General features: G+C 45.1%; 1 protein-coding gene across 3 annotated transcripts in view; it reads left to right on the top strand.

Annotated features, from left to right (window-relative positions):
- TGFBR2 (transforming growth factor beta receptor 2) overlaps positions 1–22864 on the top strand; it is a 78942-nt gene that overhangs the window by 47147 nt on the left and 8931 nt on the right. For 2 of the 3 annotated variants that reach the window (XM_073333373.1, XM_073333375.1), the window contains 2 exons: positions 10520–11310; positions 15511–15652. In XM_073333373.1, the coding sequence (XP_073189474.1) occupies positions 10520–11310; positions 15511–15652 (933 nt within the window). The remainder of the gene's footprint in view (positions 1–10519; positions 11311–15510; positions 15653–22864) is intronic. The other variant, XM_073333374.1, reaches the window with a different exon arrangement.

Here is a 22864-nt window from a genome sequence, read left to right as displayed (position 1 = left end):
AGAAACACAAGCATTGTAGTCCTCAGGTAAGTTTTCAGTTGCTGCAAGGAAGAAAAGCTTCTCTCAGCTGATTCTGTAGTCACTGAGATAGTTAAGTAAAGAATGTAGAGTTTCAGCAGATTTGGGAGGGTGTCTCACAGTGCCATTTCACAAAAGAATTGTCTTTTTTTTGAGCTGAGTAGGCTCCTCTTTCTCATTACTCTTGTCTGTGTTGCCATCTTTGAGCATCCGGGAAAAAAATTTGATTCCAGAGTTCAGATCATTTTGATCAATACTGTAAGTGGTGGAAATAGCACCTACACTTTCATTTGATGGGCTCTCGGAAGAGAGAATGTCTGCAAGGAACTTAAATGAACAGGTCATTCTCAGAAAAGCGGCCTTCTACCTCCTTAATAAGGATATCCAGAGTTCGGTACAATATTTCACTCCTAATAATAGTCCTGGGGTTTCCCAAAAGAGAACTTTTCAGCACCTCCCAGTTTTGTGGGAATAACCCCTTTGTGAGGCACACAAGGGCCAGGGTAACATTTTTTTCTGGCACAGTTCATTAATGTGATTAAAGGTTAGAGATGCAGAATCATTTCTTTAAATCCACAGTGTCTGAATTCAGCCATCACTATAGCTGTGTATGTAAAGTCTTTTGAGTGAGGAAGTTTAGATAGGTGGTTTGTATTAGCAAACTGTCTGCATAAAAAACATGAAGTACAGAAAATTGAAGTATTGCACATTTCTGAGAAATGTAGAAGCTTCAAGTTCAGCTTTCAAACCCCCGTGTGCAATTTCATTCAGAGCTTGAACTATTTCTTCGATATTTTCCAAAACATCTCCGGTAGCCTCAACTCGACAGCTCTAAAGAGTGTCACCAGTGATGAGCTGCCAAAATCTTAACAACGGGTTCCCCCCTCGCCCCACGAGGGGGTCGTTGCCCACCCCCGCCCCCCGGGACTCCTGCCCCATCCACCCCCCTCCCCTGACTGCCCCCAGAACTGGGCAGGAGGGTCTCATGGGCCAGCATAGTGGGTGCCCACCCCACCCTTAAGAGCCAGAGGCACCTGCCGGGGGTTGAGGTGGGGAGTCCCAGCGGTGCTTACCTGGGGCAGCTCCCAGGAAGCATCCGGCAGGTCCCTCTGGCTCCTAGGGTCGGAGTAGCGAAGCTGTGGGGGGAGCAGGGGGAGCGGCCGCTCCCCCACTGATCACATCAAAAGTGGCACCTTAGGCGCCGACTCCCTGGGTTCTCCACGGCTGGAGCACCACAGGGAAAATTGGTGGGTGCTTGGCAGCTCCCCACCCTGCGCCCGGCCCCAGCTCACCACTCCGCTCCGTCTCCTCCCCCGAATGCGCAGCCCCGCTCTGCTTCTCTGCGCCCCGGCTTCCCGTAAATCAGCTGTTCGGTGGGAAGCCAGAGAGGACTGAGAAGTAGGCCGCGGCTTCCCGCTCAGGCCGAGGGTGGCGGAGGTGAGCTGGGGCGGGGAGCGGTTCCCCTGCACGCCTCCCCCCATCCTCCCCCCCACCCCCGGCCGGGTTACCTGCTGCGGCGCAGGCGGCCCTCCTCGCGCCCCGTCCCGCCCTAGCTCACCTCCGCTCTGCTTCCCTGGGCCTGAGCGGGAAGCCGCCTTTGCTTCTCAGCCCACCCCGGCTTCCCGCGCGAACAGTTGATTCGCGGGAAGCCTGGGGGGGGCGGAGAAGCAGAGCAGCGCGGCACGTTCAGGGGAGGAGGTGGAGCAGAGGTGAGGTGAGCTGGGGGTGGGGGTGGGGCGGAGAGCTGCTGGTGGGTGCTCTGCACCCACCAAATTTTCCCCTTGGGTGCTCCAGGAGTGGAGCACCCGTGGAATTGGCGCCACTTTTCGCCGGTTCAATTTAGAAGCCCTTTTAAAACCGGTTCTCCCTTGCGGAACAACTGGTTCTAAAAGGGCTTCTAAATTTAACAACAGGTTCTAGCGAACCGGTGCGAACCAGCTCCAGTTCACCACTGAGTGTCACTGACTGATTTTAAGAGTTGTTGCCCCCCTGCCTGTAAAAAAATATTTTCTGAAATCATTTTTGCAGTTACTTCAATGCAAGTTTGTAGAGCCTGGAGAATTCTGAAAGCATTTCGGACAACTGGAATTCAGGAAACTATGTCCATTACACACAGATTTAATATATGAGCATAGCAGTGAACATAGCGAAAATCCTCTAGCTTACTAAATATCCATGTGGCCACACCTTTATAGGATCCTCTCATCCTGACGGTTCCATCATATCATTGGTCTGTTAGCTACAGGACTTGATATTTCAGCTCTGATAAGGTACTCTTGATCAACGTGGCAAGTGAAGCACCATCCGTCTGCAGGCTTGTAGAAGCCAATCAACTGCTCTTGTATTTCAAATGTCTGGTTGATGTAACATGCTATGAGCACAACTTGTTCATGTTTTGACCGATCCATTGTTCCATCTGCAATGATGGAAAACACTCCAACTTCTTTGACTTCCGTTATGATTATGGCTTCACAAGTGCTAGATTCAATCTCCATTATTTCATTCTGATGCGCGCTCTGTAGATAGAAGTATTTCTGTTGGTTAACCATAAATCGTTGAATCAGTTCATTGTCTGTACTATACGGATACATCAGTTTCCGCAAATTGCCTTGATTTGTGGAATCCATTCCCTCATCCCGTCCCTTCAAAGGTAGATGCTGGTGAGCACAAAATAAAGTACTCTCTATTACAGTTTCTAAATATGTTCGGTTGTCCTCCACTACTTCTGTTTTTTTGATTGTCAGGCTGGGATGCAACACTCCCTGTTTTGCAGGACTGCAACCTATCCTTTCTTTTAGCAACAGCTTCTAGATGGGATTCATACTTCAAATGTTTGCAAAAATTTTCATTTGTTTTTTTTCCATGTTTTAAAACCAGTAATGCACAAAGCTGGTTCACTATCTGGCCCATTGCCAAATGTTCAACAAGAAAAGCAGAAAGCTTTGTCATCACGGACACTGTATTCATGCCTTTTATAGTCATTGTACCACACTTTTCTGAATTTTCTGGTTTTGTTCCTACAGGCACTGGCTGGAAAATCAATTACAGGCTGATATGGGCCTTCTTCAATATATTCTAAAGCTGCATCTGTTCCAAAGCAAGGGTCTCTTTATGGAAAGCTGCACTAGTCTCTGTATGAATATTTGGTTTGGAATCCAGAGTCTCACTGTAATGCTCGTTGCCGCTGTAAACATAATTCTGAACTCCAGAAGAGTCAGGTTCAGTTCTTGATATACTTGGTGGTGGTGATTTTAGCTTTCTTCATGTAAAAAAATTCCAGACTTAATTGTCTTTTTGCCATTGTGCAAAGCTAATACTGGGAACATTAGTAAATTAAATCAGTTTAAATGTAAATTGTCCTCAAACCACTTTTCAGAAAAACTAGGAAAAAAGCATAAGAAAATTCCCAGGCCTAATGAACACATTTGCAAATGCCACACTGCCTATAAAAGTTAGTCATGTGAGAACAGTTATTAAGGGGAAGGGGTCCCCCTCTATTCCCATCCATTCCCCCGGCCCCCGCTGCCTCCTCCCACTCTCCATGGCTGCCTCCCCAGCATCCCATCCATCCACCCCTTCCCCCTGACACCCACTGCCTCCCAACATATCCCTTCCATCCCCCAGACACCCTCCTCTGGCCACCCACATAATCCTCCCCCCCATCCCCCATTGGTCCTGCTGCTTCCCCCAGATGCCCACATAACCGCCCTGGCCTCCCCACCCATCCCTATGGCTTCTGGCCCCTGCTGCCTCCCCCAGACCCTTGCTGCCTCCCCTAGTCTCTCATCCCATCCCCAGTGCCCTCAGGACCCCCTTCCCATTGCTCCGACTCCCCAAGCTCCCTTTGCTCACCCCAGGCAGTGGCACTCAGGCAGGCTAGCCCAGACATGTACCTGAGCAGGTAATTGTGGCTGCGGGACAGAAGGCACAGAACTGCTTCCCCACATCCCCTCTGGCAGAGAGCTGGGCCGACAGCCTAGTCTCACTTCCCTGCTCTAGGTGCCAGTTAGTAGGGATAAGCGGGATTGCTAGCTGCTGGTGCCTTTCCCAGGCATGTCTCTGCAGCTGCGTTCCTGACTTCCCCCTGGCAGAAATCTGGGGGTCATAGTGGATCATAAACTAAATATGAGTCAGTAGTGTAACACTATTGCAAAAAAAGCAAATATCTTCTAGGATGTATTAGCAGAAGTGTTATAAGCAGGACACGCAGTAATTCTTCTCCTCTAGTCCATGCCGATTAGGCCTCAGCTGGAGTATTGTGTCCAGTTCTGGGTGCTACATTTCAGGAAATATGTGGACAAATTGGAGAAAGTCCTGAAAAGAGCAACAAAAATGATTAAAGGTCTACAAAACATGACCTGTGAGGGAAGATTTAAAAAATTGGGTTTGTTGAGTCTGGAGAAGAGAAGACTGAAAGGGGCATGATAACAAGTTTTCAAGTACATAAAAGGTTGTTACAAGGAGGAGGGAGGAAAAATTGGTCTCCTTAACCTTTGAAGATGGGACAAGAAGCAATGGGCTTAAATTGTAGCAAGCAAGGTTTAGGTTGGACATTAGGAAAAACATCTTAACTGTCAGGGTGGGTAAGCACTGGAGTAAATTGCTTCGGAGGTTGTGGAATCTCCATCAGTGGAGATTTCTAAGAGCAGGTTAGACAAACACCTGTCAGGGATGTTCTAGATAATACTTAGTCCTGTCATGAGCGCAGAGGACTGGACTAAATGACCTCTCCAGGTCCTTGCAAGTCCTCTTGTTCTATTATTCTACAGCTTATCAGTTATATAATGAAATTTTGGACAGACAAGCATGTAGGCTAGCAAATAAACAAAAGGTTGAGAACGAGTTTCCTCACACTTGGACAAGCCTAATAAGGGCCCAGATTCTAAGGTGCAATGCTTGGCAGTTTATGAGGTAGGCTGCAAAAGTGGATTTAAGTAATCATTTTGCCCCTCCTTCCAGTCCTGGGGCCATCTGACTACCAGTTAGTCACATTAACTGTAGATTATTGGTCTCAACAGCTTTCACTTAAGTAGTAGGGAAGAATAATTCTCTCAATTGCAGGAATTATTGAGTGAAATCCTATGGACTTCTTCATAGTGGAAGTCAGACTACATGATCATAATAGTCCCTCTGGCCTTAAATATCTCTGAATCTATGCCCCATGCCAATAGATGGCGAGGAGCATCCGAGTGAGGGAATGTTATAGGAGCCACTACAATAGCTCCAGAGCACCTGAGGATTCCCCTGTGCATATGGAATCCTCGAGGGACCAGTTAAAATGGATTAATGCTGCTTTGTGTTGCTGGAGCAGTGCAAGACAGCTAGAGTAGGGCCAAGGACTTGGTGTATATTTTGCAAATAGCCTCTTTTTGGAGGACATGCCTTTGAGAAATGGGCAAGTTCCATTTTCCAGCAATAGTCAGTGGTCTGTAGATTGATTATTCTTGAGGTGTGACAATCCGGAGTATTCCCTTGTCCCATTGCATGGATTGGCATCACCATCAGAAAATAGGTGATCAGCTTCATAAATATCGGGAGCAGCTATCAGCGTTGAGCCAGTGCTGTCCCTACTACTGTGAATCTCTTCTCTTGTGTACATTAAAGCAGAGATCCTAATGTTGTGGTATTACTTTGTCCCTTAGTAGTTAAGTGCTGATGGTGCACTGTAAAAGACACAACATTTGCCCCAATCATTTGCCCCAATCAAAAAAATTAGGGTTTTTGAAGATTCTTGACTATTAACACAGGCTGCTGCAATTTTTCCATTTTCCCTGGCACCACAATGACATTTGCAACAGCCAGTATCAAGAGCTGTGGTGATGCCTGCATATCTATGGCTCCATGGAAATCATAGCATTATTACTTAGGTGGCTCATCTCACAGCTCAAATAGCAGAGTCCAAATAGTGAATACTCACTATAAACAGTCGGGGGGAAAAAATGTAAGCCCAAATCTGTTCATCAAAACTATTTGATAATTACAAATAACAAAGTATTTGTAAAATCGTGGTCTGTTTGTGGCCAAATCCAAGGAATAAATCATTCCAATGAATAGTTCAGTTCTCCCTGCTGGGTGATTTCCCTAAATCTTTACATGGTAGGTTTTCTAAGAGCACAGAACACACAAGGGAATGGGCAACATGGAACTTCTGTTTACTGACAGTGGGATGGTATTGTCTAAATGTACTTCTTCAATAAATTCCATAACAAATTCCAGTTTTCTCTGCAGTGTGTTGCGAAGCAGAAGAACGCAATGTGCAATGAACTTCTCAGTATAGACACATACTGATAATATTTTTTGTTGAGGGAATGAATTCCATAGTATTTGGTTCTGTTGTCCCTGTGTTTGTTTTTCTTTATTCTTTCTTGGACCTGCTCATGGGCTAGAAGAACCCATTGCAAATACGAAAGGAGATTCTTGTCTTTTGATAAATGTACATGTTGTAATAATGCATTAATGACTTTTGATGGGTGAGAATGTCAATATTAGACAGAAATAAGCTTCCTCTTACTTGAAACCCTATCAGACAATCCAGGATTGAGTTACTCAGTTTACACATGATTGATAAACTTTTCAAACAGAGCCATGCCTAATATTCAGGTCTTCCAATACAGGAGAATTTGCTCTTCTTCTTAAAAGTCTTCTCATATTTCTGTCACTCGCTGCCTTGTGAACAGCTGAGGATTCCTGTCTGCTTTATTACGAAATCTATATCCATGATATAGGATGGAATTTTGGTCAGATTTTGGGGTTGCATGTTCCACTCATTCTAACTGTACACTGCTCCTTTTTTGCACATTGCTGGATGTCATTTTGAGAGGCTTTTCTATCCATCACACAGTATGGAGAAAGTGGAGGAAAAGTAGCTAACTCTTGCATAGTTAGTGGCATCTTTTTCTCAGAGCCTATGTCGGTTTCCTTTGTCATACTGATTTATTTACCGTGGTATACAAAACCTGAGGTAGTTGCACTGCCAATGCAAGCCATTCATGGGTTGTCTTCATCCACTTGTATTGGATTCCCAGGGACTCTTGTAATCAGTGAGTGAGATAACATCGTTCATATGAGCTCTATCAAAGTCAGAAATGAGGTTAGAGAAGACATTTCTATGCACCAAACCAGGCATAGAAATCCAATGGCGTGCAATAAAACGAAGGCTGCCTTCCTTCCCTAAAGTTTTTTCAACAGTGCTTTGCATGCTCGTGAAAGGTGTGAGACTGACATGGTTCTCAGTATATTCATAACAGGCGGTTTGATTGTGCAAGCTTCCCTTCTTACCAGAGTGCTCAGTTCTAGGGGGCAGAGGACAAGGTGGATTGATTAATATCAAGACTATTTAAATCACCAAGTGGAAAGCCCAAGTTTTCCACTTGTACTTAATTTATTTTCTAAAGAAAAACGCAGTCTCACTGGTTGATATAACCATTAAAATATGTTGATTTCAACTAAATGGAGCCTTTATACTAGTTTTGGTATATCTTTTTGCTGCCTAAGAGGGTACACTATAACTATATACATTTGTTTAAACAATTAGATAGCTTAATATTTTGATTCTTATTGTACATTTCAGTATGTTAGAAAATAGCAAATAATATATTGCTTATTTACTAGATAATTAACTTTTTTCCTCTTGATTCGTGTCAAGCTGCATGAGGATGGTAACTGGACTTTAAACACACACACAAAACAATATATAAAATTTATTTTTAATAAACAAAACCTTAAATGTTTTGGAAACATAAACTTCTCTAGTCACAACATGTTTCAGTTTACAAACTAAATGATAAGAAGTTTAGGGTCTTAACGTATTTAGTATTAAATTCAGATTGCATTGTAAACAGGTTTAATTTTAAAAAGAAAAACATTATAATTTAAATAAAATAGAAATCCAATTTAAATAAAAAAAAATCAACTATTTGGGTAGCTCATTCTTGTCACATCTGCTGAGGCTGCTAAAAAGCTAATCACTTAGCACCAGTTGTGTGATGTGATGTGGACTAGGTCAGCTGAGGAATTTGGACTGAGTCCCCCGCCACTCATTCTCATGATAATGACATTTAGAAATACATTTTCAATCCCAACCTCCATATGTGTGCCCAGAAATTCATACACTATTACTACGCAGCAACCAATACCTGAATGTGTATGTAAAAAAAAAAAAAAAAAAAATTGAACACCTATGTATGTGCAAGCGTTAGAATTCACTCCTGCAACACAACCTTTGTCCTAACAGGGTTTGTGGGTGCATGCGTGTATGTGTTGGTGTTAGACATTTTCAAGTGTGTGCACTGGTGTTTGCATCTGCAAGTGGGGGGTGTCCATGCATGTGCAATTTTGTGCCTATGCAAGAGGAAGCCTGGCTGAAAAACCTATTCCATGTAGTCACTACCAACAGTTAGGGCCCTACCAAATTTCTGGCCATGAAAAACGCGTCACGGACCATGAAATCTGGTCTCCCCCCATGAAATCTGGTCTCTTGTACGCTTTTATCCTATACTATACAGATTTCACAGGGGAGACCAGTGGTTCTCAAACTGGGAGTCCTGACCCAACAGGGAGTTGCAAGCAGGGGGGCCCCAAGGTTATTTTTAGGGGGGTTGTGGTATTGCCACCTTTACTTCTGTGCTGATTTCAGAGCTGAGCGGTTGGAGAGTGGTGGCTGTTGGCCAGGCGCCCAGCTCTGAAGGCAGCATACGCCAGCAACAGCACAGAAGTAAGGGTGGCAATACCATGCCATCCAGTGTTCCCTCTAATTTTTTACATTCATGTGAGGAATGAATTTTGGTATGTGCACCAATATGGAGGTGATGTGTGATGGGGGTGGGGCCGAGGGGATCGGGGTGCAGGAGGGGGCTCGGGGCTAGGGCAGAGGATTGGGGTGTGGGGGATGAGAGCTCTGGCTGGGGATGCAGGCTCTGGGGTGGGGCTGGGGATGAGTGGTTTTGGGTATGGGAGGGAGCTCAGGGCTAGGGCAGAGGGTTGGGTGCAGCGGGTGAGGGCTCCGGCTAGGGGTGAAGGCTCTGGGGCGGAGCCTGGGATGAGGGGTTAGGGGTGTGGGAGGGGGCTCAGGGCTGGGGCAGAGGGTTGGAGTGTGAGGGGGGGGTACCGGTTCTGGGGTGGGGCCTGGAATGAGGGATCTGGGGTGCAGGCTGCCCCCGGAGCTGCGGCAGGGAGAGAGAGAACTCCCCCCAGCCCTCTCTCGCCTCAGCAGCTCGGGGCTGGGTGAGAGGCATCTCTCCCCAGCCACAGCAACCCTGTGCGGCCCTTGATAGCTTGCGGCGTGGCCACATGGCTGTGCAGCTTGCAGGGAACTTAGCACGCCACCCTTCCGCACTGCTGCCTGCAGAGCTGGGCAGCCGGAGAGTGGCGGCGGCTGCTGATGGAGGGCCCAGCTCTGCAGGCAGCAGTGTGGAAGTAAGAGTGGCGTGGTGTGGTATCACCACCCTTTACTTCTGCGCTGCTGCTGGCGGGACACTGCTTTCAGAGCTGGGCTCTCGGCCAACAGCCACCGCTCTCCAGTAGCCCAGCTCCAAAGGGAGTGCTGCTGCCAGACGTATGGGTAGCAGAACCGCACCCCCCATACAATAACATTGTGACACCCCCCCGCAACTCCTCTTTGGGTCCACTACCATTACAATACCGTTAAATTTCAGATTTCAGTAGTTGAAATCATGACGTTTACAATTTTTTAAATCCCATGACCGTGAAATTGACCAAAATGGACCATGAATTTGGTAGGGCCCTACCAATAGCTATTGGATGTGAACTGGCAACCTTTCGGAGACAGGTGCTGAAATCGGTCATTGATCGAACCTGTCCACTTCTAAATAGAGAAAAGAAATATTTTAAAGTCATTACTTGCTAAATGGATAGATTTATTAAGAATAAGCTTCCAGTGTGCTAGATGGTGCCAAAAGGTAAAGGGTGAGATTCTGCCTCGTCGACCTCAATGTGAGTTTTACCATTTACTTCAACAGGGCCAGGATTCATCCAAAATGCATAAGAAAAATGACCTCTTAAAAAACATGTATGTTAATGACTATATTTTCTTTGTGCCAGTCCAAAACACGGTGGTTCGTAAAACAAATGAGCCCTGTTTACAAATAAATATTGTGGTGTAACAACATAGTAAATTAACGTTATTTGCTATTTATTTACACGGTGCAGGAGGTTATGCATCATACTCTGTAGACAAATAAAATGGTAGGTCCCTCATAAACTTGCCCCAGAAACCATAATGATTGTTTATTTTAACTGGAGCTGGTTGATAGTTCTTGATGTTTGGAATTTCAACTAAACTTTGAATTTGGAAATTTTAAATTTAAAAATGGGGGAAATTGATGGAACTTTGTGAAATTCCTCACACCCTGTCCTCTTTTAAAAACAAAAACAAAAAAACCCACATTTCTAATTTTAGTATGTTTAAACTGCACTTTACCAGGTGCCATACCTATTATCTCCTAGTATGTAAATCTGAACCAGGATTTTCTTTTCCTTCCAGCAGATTCCCCAGACACAGATGACACTGTTACAGTGATGCTTAAAAGTCTCATTCCATTACTCGTGATCACCATTGCTGTGAACATTATCTTTTATGGCTACCGTATTCATAGGAGAAGGAAGCTCAACAAGGCATGGGAGAAGAATGTAAAGCCCAGGAAACATAAGGACTGCAGTGATGCTTGTGCCATTATGATAGATGACGACCGCTCAGACATCAGCTCCACCTGTGCCAACAACATCAACCACAACACTGAACTGCTGCCCATCGAGCTAGACACCCTCGTGGGCAAAGGCAGATTTGCTGAAGTGTACAAGGCCAAGCTGAAGCAAAACACATCTGAGCAATTTGAAACCGTGGCTGTCAAGATCTTCCCCTATGAAGAGTATGCCTCCTGGAAGACGGAGAAAGACATTTTTTCAGATATAAACCTCAAGCACGAGAACATCCTCCAGTTCCTGACAGCAGAAGAGCGTAAGACAGAGCTAGGGAAACAATACTGGTTGATCACCGCCTTCCATGCTAGAGGGAACTTGCAGGAATATCTCACACGACACATCATCAGCTGGGAAGACCTATGGAAGCTAGGTGGGTCTTTGGCCCGAGGGATTGCCCACCTGCATAGTGACCACACGCCTTGTGGTCGACCCAAAACGCCCATTGTGCACAGAGACCTAAAGAGCTCCAATATCCTAGTGAAAAATGATCTAACCTGCTGCCTCTGTGACTTTGGGTTATCTCTGAGGCTTGATCCTACTCTGTCTGTGGACGATCTGGCTAACAGTGGGCAGGTAAGTTAAAATGTTAAAGAGTAGCTTATATTGTGTATGTTGGTGTGTCAGTCTGAGTCACTTCCTGGGACAGGAGGAAAAATGACTGCTATGATAGCTATTAAATAATTATTAGAAATAAATGACAGCACTCATAAATAAAGAGGCTCAAATATGGACATAAAGGAAGTAGTGTGAGTAATGCCATATGGCAGTTTTGTTATGATCAAGTATTCTATGCACATACAGTACAATCATCCTATGTGAACTTACCCTGAAGTGCATATGGGTTACTTGGCTACTGTTTGGGCTGCTGCAAAAAATATTAGGAAGGTGTGTTTTAAATTCTTGAAATCTTGTGCCACAATTCCTGATTCTGATCTTAAAATAGTTTTATGTGATGAAACTCCATAAACTTCAGTGAAGTTACTTATGATTTACACCAGTGTAAATAAGATCAGAACCTGTCCCAGAGATCAATCGATAGCTATAACTTTAAAACACCATTGAGAAACCTTTTTAGGATTATGGTAATTTCTCCAAATGCAGGCAAATCTGAAATTGCCCAAGTGCTATAATTCCACAGTTATTTATGACTGTGTAATATGGATAATACTTATTTACTTCACATGGGTTGGAGGATTACTTAATGGTTTGTAGAGTATTTTGAAGGTGAGGTTATATAAGTGCTTTTGTAAATATCCGTTGTTATTGTGAATTTTCCTTCATTGTAAATGGACTCTGTGTATCAAATAGATTAGGTCCTAATGTAGGTCCTACATATAATTATGTCTTTCAACAGTTTATGCTCCACAGGTTGTATGCTTGGGCAAAGGAAAAGTGTACTCATTCACACTATAATTTTACTTTGTATGGGACCATTTTCTTTCTTGGCTAGAGAGTATTCAGAGTCAATCAGCATAGCTCCATATGAGTTAAGGGAGTTTGGCTGCTTTACACCAGCTGAGGATCTGTCCCTTAAAGTCAATATATAACAGTCCTGATCCTATTTATATCAATGGGCATTTAAGCATTTTCTTCAGTAGGATTGGGGTTATTATTCAAAGCTGGGAGGAGTGATCTCAAAACAAAAAAATCTACACATAGAATCAAATTCCACTCCTTTTTATACTAGAGCAAAACTAGAGTAAGCCTACTGAATTCAGTGGTGTTGTATCATCTTTACACTGGCATAATTGACAGCAGAATTTACCCAATAGGGCCACATTCGGAAGTGATGTGTAATGTGGTGTAACTCAGAGCCCCTTACGCTTTGTGTCCCTTAGACCTACTTAACCTCCACTCTGCTTATGTGTAAAGGACTCTGAGTTGGTGTCATTCACACACTGAGAAGAGATAAGAAGAGAAGGTATAAGATACTATAAAGTAGATCCACCCTACTTCTTCCTGCTTCTTGACATAGACTCCCTTACACTGCAACAAAGTGGATATTAAAGTGGTTTACTGACAACACTTGATTCTGAGCCTTCCTCTGGTGTTAATGTCAGCACCACCTTAGAAGTTCTGCATAGGAAAGAATTGAAAAGCAAACCAGTTTTCACAAAAGGAAGTTGTATTCATTATATGTCAATGTATGGGAAGTGTAAGGGAATCTCAGTGAAAGTAAGATAATGTGTATGTTTGTAAGGACACTACACCACTGGACACATCACCTCTGAATTTCGTCCATAGACTCAGACCTTTCCTACCAGAAAGTCCAATTTTTAAAGGTTTGTGATAGAGTTGGCCAAAATTTTCCATTCAAGAAAAGTTTTTTGTTTCGTTCTAAACTTCTTGTGGAAAATATTTCCCATTTTCTGACCAGCTCTAGGATGTAATGTTTGAGGCGAAGTGTACTTTGCAAAGTCATTGTAAGTGTGGTGAACCTACAGCAGATTTAATTCTCATCTAACCAGCCACCAGCTCTATAGCATGGATTTAACTATTATTGAATATATATAATACCAATGACCTTAGAAACCATCTTTCTCCTCTATAGTCTTTATATTCCATTTTCAGTCCACCTATTACCTGTAGGCAATATTTGGAGACAAAAGAGGTTTACTGACAACACTTGATTCTGAGCCTTCCTCTGGTGTTAATGTCAGCACCATCTTCGAAGTTCTGTATAGGAAAGAATTGAAAAGAAAAGCAGTTTTCACAAAATAAAGGTATATTCATTATATGTAAGGCTAAGATTTTGTCATGGATATTTTTAGTAAAAGTCACGGACAGGTCACGGGCAGTAAACAAAAATTCACAGAAGCCGTGACCTGTCTGTGACTTTTGCCGCTGCAGCTCCATGGTTTCCCTTGCCACCGCAGTGGCTTGGAGCTGTGGGGTTCCCCCTCTGCCCAGGGCAGCTGGAAGCTACAGAGTGACCATATTTCCCAAAGACAAAATGGGATACCCCCGGCTGCTCACCCGAGGTGTCCCCCTGCCATGCATCGCTGGAACCCCGAGGAGGGTCCCCTCAGAAGTCTGTCACTTGTCGCTGGAACCTTGCAAGGGCCCCTGTCACTGCTGTCACCTGTCACTGGAACCCTGCCAGGGCCCCGGTAGCTGCCAGCTCCAGAGTCCCACAGCCCCTGGGGCTGAGGCAGAGAATGTCGTGGAGATCTCTTTAAGTCAGGGATTCCGTAATTTCCATGACCTCCATGACATAAACTAGCCTTAATTATATGTCAGCGTGTGGGCAGGCATACTCCCGCTCAAAGGAGGGAGAGTTTTAGTGAGCAGATTGGTTAACAACCATTGCCTTCACTTCTGCTTTCTCTGCCAACATGCCTTCCTTGTGTTCTTTAACAAACATTACTGACATATAGGATTTTTGAAATAATTAGATTGAGTTTATTATTTGTATTCCAGTAGCTCTCACGGTGCACTAGGTGCTGCACAGACATAGAAAGACAGTCCCTGACTCAGATTGTTTAGAACTGAAATTTAGACAAAGGACAGTAAACAGTGGGGTTGGGGAGTGGGGGATAAATGTTAAACAGTAAGGAAATGTGGTTGGTTTTATGTGAATTGAAGTTTTTTATTTCATCTACATGTTAGGTGGTACAGTTAAGTTATAGGGCCTGATTCTCCACTGCCATGCACCCTTGTGTAGTCATCTGCACTGGTGACAAGTGGGTCTGAAGTGCTGCCAGATCAGAATGGCACAGAGCAGTGGTATAAATGGCTACATACATTGAAGGGCAACAGAGAATTAAGTCTGCAGTGTGCAGGGTAATGCCCTCCAATATTACAGTCTAATTTTATATTAAATCACTGTTTGAAATAACGTTGAGCAGCCCCACTGCACAGGTTTCAAGATTGGTTGTGTCATGTAAAACTGTCACCACCTCTGAACAGTACAGCTGTATGTCAGTCTTCAAATAGCTAATTTAGGTCCCAATCCTGCATACTTACCCACATGCTTAAGCATGTGAGTAGTCCCACTGGAGATTGTCTTTACAAGATCAGGCCCTTAATATGTTTAGGGCTTTTCAGGGTAGATTTTAGATATCTAATCAATGGAGAATTTGTAATTTGCAAGTAACTCTTGAGATATCTAAGAATTACCTCCAAAGTCCTCCCCTCTGATAAAAGCTATAATCAATATTTTGCCATCTGCATACCATGGTCACAATCCAAGCAATGCCAAAGCTGAAGAAAACTGAAAATTGTTAGACACGTATAAAATTTATGATATGGGGTTTTCAAACAAAGCCTCAGGTTCTGTTTTTGATTCAGATACCTGATTCTACATTAAATATTTGCATATCTTTTATACTTTGCTTTTTAAACCGTGCCATCATCAGCAAAGGGAACAGCTAGCGTCATAACATCCAGTGAGAATGAACGTAATATATTTCATATTCATTTGAAACCCACAGAAAGGCACTGGATGTATGGAAAAAATTTTAACTCTTGAGTAATCGGGCTTACCTCTTTAAACATTCAAAGAACAAAAAGGAAAAGTCATTGGTGAAATCCCACAATGAAAAGCCACTATTGGATTTTTTTAGAACCTTAGATTACTCCTTCACAGGGATGCAAGAAGATTGGTGGTCTGTATAATGCCAAATTCTCTGAGCAACAAAGAACTTGGTCCGTATTCCTTATTAAAAATCAAATAATGTAGCTGTGGTTGAAATGGAAACAAAACTACAATAGAATGGAAAATGTGAACTACAGTTTCCATGCTTGAGCTGTTCCTTTTATACATGGCTACAGGTTGGCACAGCGAGATACATGGCCCCTGAAGTTCTGGAATCCAGGATGAATTTGGACAACATCGAATCCTTCAAGCAAACGGATGTGTATTCTATGGCTTTGGTCCTGTGGGAAATGACTTCTCGTTGTAATGGTGTTGGAGGTACGTGCGATGGGGTTTTATTATTAAAGGAATGTTTTGGCTCGATATGCTTGAATGACTGTGACCATTTTTATCTCTTTAATTGTTGTAGGAATTATCCTGCAGCCCCTGGGCATTGTATGCCTCTTTAATAGTTTTTCTTCTGAGCTTATTCTATATACAATACAGTCTGAAGCAATAGGTCTGTAAACTGCCCCCCCACCTCCCTGGAGTGTTAACTCTGAAACCTATTTATGACTGATCATTTTAGCAGAAACTTCCCTGGGTAAATCCCTAAGTCCTAATCTTTCTCCCGTACCTTAGATGGGTGCCAAAAGCTCAACTGCACTCCTGACAACTTCTATAATACAGTAACACATTGTAAGTATAAAAAACAAAGGGATATTGAAGATGTAGGGACAGAGTAAAATAAACTGAATGTAACATCAAAATAAATATCACAAAGAATGTCTACTGTGTTATTCATTTTCAGATGTAGTTCATTAAAACTAAATCTCCATTTCTGATATACCTAAAGCTGCCCCCAAATTTTCAGTATGAAGCTATGTATGGCATAGAAACCAGGAGCCTGGCCACAGAATTTATATTCAATGTGCTATGACGTACACAGGGCCTTGGCTTTGTCTCCCCTCTGGTCTAAGTTACAAGTAAAATGTGCTGGTGTCATCATCATACATAGCATTATGGAACATTTGTGTCCATCCTAAAGCTTCTGCCCAGTTTGGTACATTGACACTTGCACAGAAGGACTGAGTAACAGAGGTGTTGCAGATAACTTTGACAGATATCATGGCAAATATGCATTAGGAAGCAAATTTTGTCACTTCTTCCAAAACTATGGGGTCTCCTTGTCCAGCAGAACCAGAGCAGTAGTATTTCAAGGGACTGCACAGAGAGGGGACAACCTAGCAAGGTGCAGAGTTTCACAATGTGGGGATTCCTGCTCGGCAATGTGCAGATGAATGAATGGGAGGGAGACACGATCAGGCTGCAGATCTGCTGCTTCATGGGTCCTCTTGTCCGTGAAGACTTCTCTACTATTGAGCTGGAACGGTCTCTTCACAGCTGCATCATGGTTGGAGGCAGGGGTGAAAGTAAGTCGAGTGACTTACCGGTACTCTGGGGCCAGCTCTGGCCCCTGGAAGAGGCGGGGCCTAGGGCAGAAGGGGCGGGGTTGCAGGGGTCAGAGGGAGCCACAGACCACCCTGTAAGGTTGCCCCCCCACGGGGGTAGCAGCAGTAGCCCGAGGCTCCCCTCTTCTACCGCCCTGGCCCTTTAAATAGCCGCCGGAGCCCTGGGGAAGCGGTGGGGCTCCAGTGGCTATTTAAAGGACCGGGGCAGCAGAGGCAGCTGGAGCCCTGGCCCTTTAAATAGCCCCTGGAGCCCACGCTACCCCCACCACCGCTACTCCAGGGCTCCGGGGGCTATTTAAAGGGCCCGCAGCTCCCCTGCTTCTACCGCCCAGGTCCTTTAAATAGCCGCCGGAGCCCTGGAGTAGCGGCGGTGGGGCTCCAGTGGCTATTTAAAGGGCCCGGGTGGTAGAAGCAGGGGAGCCCCAGGCCCTTTAAATAGCTGCTGGAGCCGTGCAGCCGCTACCCCAGGGCTCCAGCAGTGGGGCTCTGGAGGCAATTTAAAGGGCCTGGGGCTCCAGCAGCTGGGAGCCCCAGGCCCTTTAAATTGCCCCCTGGGGAAGCTGGGCTGCCCCCTGAGGAAGCTGGACTGCCCCAGTACAGTGCACCGGCTCTTGCCGGTACGCCGTACTGGGACGTACTGGCTTACTTTCACCTCTGGTTGGAGGTCGGAGGAGCATTCCTCCACTCTAGCCTCTCTATGTATCTGCTGAGCAGGCAGTTCTGCAATGTGGCCTGGGCTCTGGGTAATGGATTCGCCCCTGGAACAACTATGTGAGGAAACCTGCAAAGCAAATATGCAATGGCTCAAAGCATTAAAAAAAAAAAATCCAAAAACTATTCCAATACTTCAAGGAAGTATCGCTTGACAAACATTTTGTGGTTCCATAATTTAACCTCAAGCTTGCATCTTTAAAGACAAGCCCATCCTAATTTAACTCTTATGGTGCTGTGCATATATAAATACAGGCCATTTATTGATGCCACTCGCCCTTTTTAATTTGTATTTCATAAACAACAATGATGAATTTTAAAAGCAGAAATACAGGATCTTTGCTCTGTCTCTTGAACACTCTCTGTTTCTTTCATTTAGCAACTCACTGTTGTTTATATATATGGGAGCTGTTTGTTCAGGAATCTTTCATCCTTTTGCTGATGCCTGAGGTCCTTTCCTGTTGATATTTGCTGAGTACAGTGGAGTGGTGTTTGTGGTGAAAGCAAGCCTCACTGAAGCTCTGCTCACAAGGCAGCTGCTTAAAAGAGGATATGAGTATAGTTTCATAAGGAAGAAAAATGATCAGCTTGTCAGCTAGAAGAGAGTGACCCATTATAACCTTTAGAATAAGCACATAAGCTTTTCCTTTTCCTAACATTTCTTATCTGGCCCAACATCCCTGCTCTTTCTTGATGGATCTTAACCCCACTTCCTGGTTTTCTTTTTTTCATCCTACCCCTCAATCACTGCTTGTCTCCAAAAACAGACTTCTTGAACTTGTTTATTTCCTGATTTCAGTCATTTTCCCAGGAAGTGTAATTCTACAACATGATGGTGTGACATAAAGATTTTACTGTTCTCGATCTGGAGTGACCTTTTAGTCACAAGGGATAGAGCCAAGCCTTAAGCTTCTGTCCTAATAATTGAAGTATAACTCCCAGAACTTGGGCCCAAGGGATTCAAACACTGGGACACTGAGTGTTGCAAGCCCTTTCAGGCAACTAGAAAACTGGCACCACACTGCGATCCACAAAGCCTGAGTTAGGTGCCTAGGGTCCCTATCCACCACATGAGGAGAGAGAGGTGCCTAAGAATGGGATCCACAACAACCAGTGCACGCTAGGTGGGGAGACACCTAAGCTAGCCAGTAGGAGATGCCAAAGAGATGGGGAATAGCTCTCTTGGAGTCAGATGGCTTAGGCACCTCAATTGTTTCTTGTAACAAGGAGTTAGGAGCCTGCCGCATGCCACAGGTGGCAGCAGCAGCTGCTGGTGGTGCCGCCAACCTTATTACTTCTAATCAAGTGGCTAGAGTGTTTGCCTAGGATGTGGGAGACCCAGGTTCAATTCCCTGCTCCGCCTAAAGGGGAGAAAGCATTTGAACAGAGCAGGGTTTCCTGCCTCTCGGGAGAATGCTCTAACAACTAGGCTATGGCATAGCCTGCAGAGGACCTCCCTCAGTCTCTACTGTTGAAGCTGTTCCACTGTGGATAAAGAATGAAAGACTCATTGGAGCAGGGGGACTGGACCTAGGATCTCCCACTTCCTAGGCCCAGGACCTAACCACTGAACTGTAGAGTCATTCTTGCTTTTCCTCTCTGGCCCAATGACTTTAATGACCAGCCACCATGGGTCCCAGCAAAGACATCTGGCCCCAGGGAGGGACAGAAGCACAAACGCCAGTTGCTGAGATGGAGTGAGGGGACTGGACAGGTCACCTGCACCTAGGCAGGAGGTTGTCCGCACACACTGCACCAGCCGCCAAGGGGGCTGGGACATGGGGCACTGGACACCAGCCACTGAGGAACTGCCCTAGGACTGGCAGTAGAACCTATGTGGATACCCCTTCCCAGCCTGGAGCTGGCTCCCCCCCCCCACTCGCTCCCCCTCCTATCCCTCTGCGCCCCGGGTCCCTCTTCACAGAGAGCAGTAGCATAGTCAGTGGGTTTTCTCATGTGTCTCTAAAAGATCATCTCTTGCCTCAGACACCCTGGCACCCAACTGGCAGATTACCTGACAGCGTTCATGATTATCTTTCCCCCATCTCTCTCGCTGATACCTTCTGCCACCATCACAAGTAGTTCCTTTCCTACCAGCACAACTTCTTTGGTGCATGAGGAATACATTCTTTCTCATATATGGGATACACAATCCAACAAGAGAGGAAGTACCCCTAATTTTGACCTTGGTAGGTTGATGTGACTGATGCTGGTGAATATAGTTGGGATGTCCAGGGGAGCCCTTGGAATTTAGAGACCCAAAATAGTTCTCTCTCTCCCTCTCTCTCCGGCAAAGACATGATTACAGTTTCAGTATTCCTGTCCCTATGGAAAGTGTATGAGAGGTTCAAAAGCAGGAGGAATCAGTGTAAGGTCCCGACAGTTATGCTAACGACTTTCTGGGGAAGCAGGTGGGCCTAATAGTTATTGTACCTTGACCCAGTTGAATGGCAGTTGCTTTATCAAAGGGAACTCTGTATTTCTCTGGAGAATGTTTTTGTGGGTGTGGAGGATTGCGTAGTGTGGGAGGTGCTGTATGGCAGGGCCTTTCACTGCAGAAGTTTTGTCACACACAGTCTCTTTAGGATGTGAATCCTTTCTAGGAAGCCTTTGTTTGTTTTTTAAAAACCCAGCAGTTGCATCTGTACTGGGAAGCTGCAGCAGCATCTCACTGTAAAGAGTGGTGCAGGTGGGTCTCAGCTTTGTGCAAAGGCCCTGCTGTTCAGTGTTGTTGTTTTGTTGTGCTAAATCTGGAGAAGCACAAGGGGGAGAGGGGGAAGGCAGAGATGTGGATAACGTTTGTCTGATTTTTCACTGGCATATAACTTAGAGGGCATATTTAGAAACCCAGCAACACTGCTTTTGGAAGAACCAACTACCCCACTCCACCGATATGGTATTTGGTATTTCAGTCAGCCCAACAGCTGGGCACCAGATGCTGCATGTTGCAAAAAATATAATTTTCCTCCCAAAGTCTTGCCTTTGGCGCGAGAACAGCAAGTGCAGTTTCTCTGCCAGCCTTCTAGAAAGAAATTGAAAGCATCTGTGTTTAGGAATGGAGCTGCCACTGGTCGGGGCCCGGGGAGGGCTCAGGTGCAACTCTTCTCAAATACAATATGAGGAAGTGGGGAGGAGAGAGAGACACTCCGGCGCATGGCTGACATTACTTGGGGTACTCAAGAAATATTACATTGCCTGGGGAGGAGGTTGGCTCCGGAGCAGCACCACAACTTTGGTTGAAACAGAGGGATTTTGGGACCGAGGGATTTGGAATGTGGGAGAAGGCTGCAGGTTGGGGTTGGGGTGTGGCAGGGGGTACGGGCTCTAGGCTGGAGGTGCAGGCTCTGGACTGGGGCCAGGGATTAGGGGTTTGGGGTGCAGGAGGTGGGTCCTGGCTGGGGGGTTTGGGCTGAGGGATTTGGCGTGCAGGAGGGGGCGGCGGGTTGAGGCAGGGTGTTGGGGTGCAGGAGGGGGTGAGGGCTTTGGGGTGAGGCTGGCGAGGAGGGGTTTGGAGTGCAGGAGGGAGCTCTGGCTTTGGGGGTGTTGGTTCAGGGCTGGGGTAGAGGGTTGGGGTGTGGGCTTACCACGGGTGGCTCATGGTCAGCGATGCAGCAGGGCTAAGATATAAATGTATACATCTGGGAACAAAGCATGCAGGCCATGCTTACAGGATGGGCACTCTATTCTGAGAAGCAGTGATTCTGAAAAAGATCTGCAGGTCAGATTGGATTATCATGAGCTCCCAGTGTTGTGGCCAAAAGTGCTAATGCAATCCTCTTGTATTTGGCACTGGTATGATCACTGCTGGAATATTGTGTCCAGTTCTGGTGCCTACAATTCTAGATGGATGTTGATAAATTGGAGAGGGCTCAGAGAAGAGTCACAAGACTTTTAGATTTCAGAGTAACAGCCGTGTTAGTCTGTATTCGCAAAAAGAAAAGGAGGACTTGTGGCACCTTAGAGACTAACCAATTTATTAGAGCATAAGCTTTCGTGAGCTACAGCTCACTTCTTCAGATGCATATCGTGCCTTATAGGGATAGACTCAAGGAGCTCAAGCTGTTTAGCTTAACAAAGAGAAGCATGTTCTTATAATGTTGGTTATGAGAACAGGCATCTTACCTAAATTTCCCCTTTAAAAAAAAAAGTCTATTCAACCTTTTGGTTTGGGTAAACTAGAGAAGTAATATCAGTCTGGGGAAATATTAGAAGAATGTAGATCAGCTTTTTCCTTCACCAGGCTAGCCAGCATTTGTGAGAAGGCAGTGTTGTCTAGTGGATAGAGCACTGAAATCTGACTCAGAAGATCTGGGTTCTATTCCCAGCTCTACCTGGCCAGCTGGATGACTCTGACTCGCTGTGCCTCGGTTTCCACAGCTGGAAAATGGGGGTAATGATGCTTACCTCCTTTCTAAAGTGCTTTGAGATCGACTGATGAAGAGTGTTTTGTAAGAGCTGGGCATTTTTATTTAAGTGTTAAAGAAAAAACGCAGTGATTAATAGCAGAACACTGGAATGACAGTTAAATAAACAGGGCCCATTTATCCCACTGTGCAGGGGGGAGGGTCACCACACCCAATCTCACCCTGTATTCCCAGTGGGCCTCATCCCAAACCCACTGAGACCAATGGGAGTCTTTCATTAACGCCAATGGACTTTCTGATAGGGCGAAGTGGGAGGGAATCCACCTCCTCCACTGCATCATCTTCCATGCCCCAGACTCCTGAGATCTGCACAGAGGGGCAGACAACGAGCAGGGTGATGGACATATACATATTCAAACAAGCTTTTAGGAATACCTGACACTGTTTCACTATGAGAGAGACAAGGTGGGAGACGTAATATCTTTTATTGGACCAACTTCTGTTGGTAGAAGGGACAAGCTTTTACAGATTCATAGAGTGGAAGGCCAGAAGGGACCATTGTGATCATGTAGTCTGACGACCTCTAAAACACAGGGCATAGAACTTCCCCAAAATAATGCCTAGAGCAGATCTTTTAGAAAAACATCCTGTCTTGATTTAAACATGGAGAATCCACCACGACCACTGATTATTATTATTCCAAAGGTTCATTATTATAGGTTTTCATCTTATTTCTAGTCTGAATTTGTCTAGCTTCAATTTCCAGCCATTCAACTGAATTATATCTTTCTCTCCTAGATTGAAGAGCCCATTATTAAATTTTTGTACCCCATGTTGTTACTTGCGGGGAGGGATAGCTCAGTGGTTTGAGCGTGGGCCTGCTAAACCCAGGGTTGTGAGTTCAATCCTTGAGGGGGCCATTTAGGGATCTGGGACAAAAATGGGAGAGTGGTCCTGCTTTGAGCAGGACTAGATGACCTCCTGAGATCCCTTCCAACCCTGAT

The sequence above is a fragment of the Lepidochelys kempii genome, chromosome 2 (assembly GCF_965140265.1).
Source record: "Lepidochelys kempii isolate rLepKem1 chromosome 2, rLepKem1.hap2, whole genome shotgun sequence".
NCBI classification, from domain to species: Eukaryota; Metazoa; Chordata; order Testudines; family Cheloniidae; genus Lepidochelys; species Lepidochelys kempii.
This window is presented reverse-complemented; position numbering and strand designations above follow the sequence as displayed.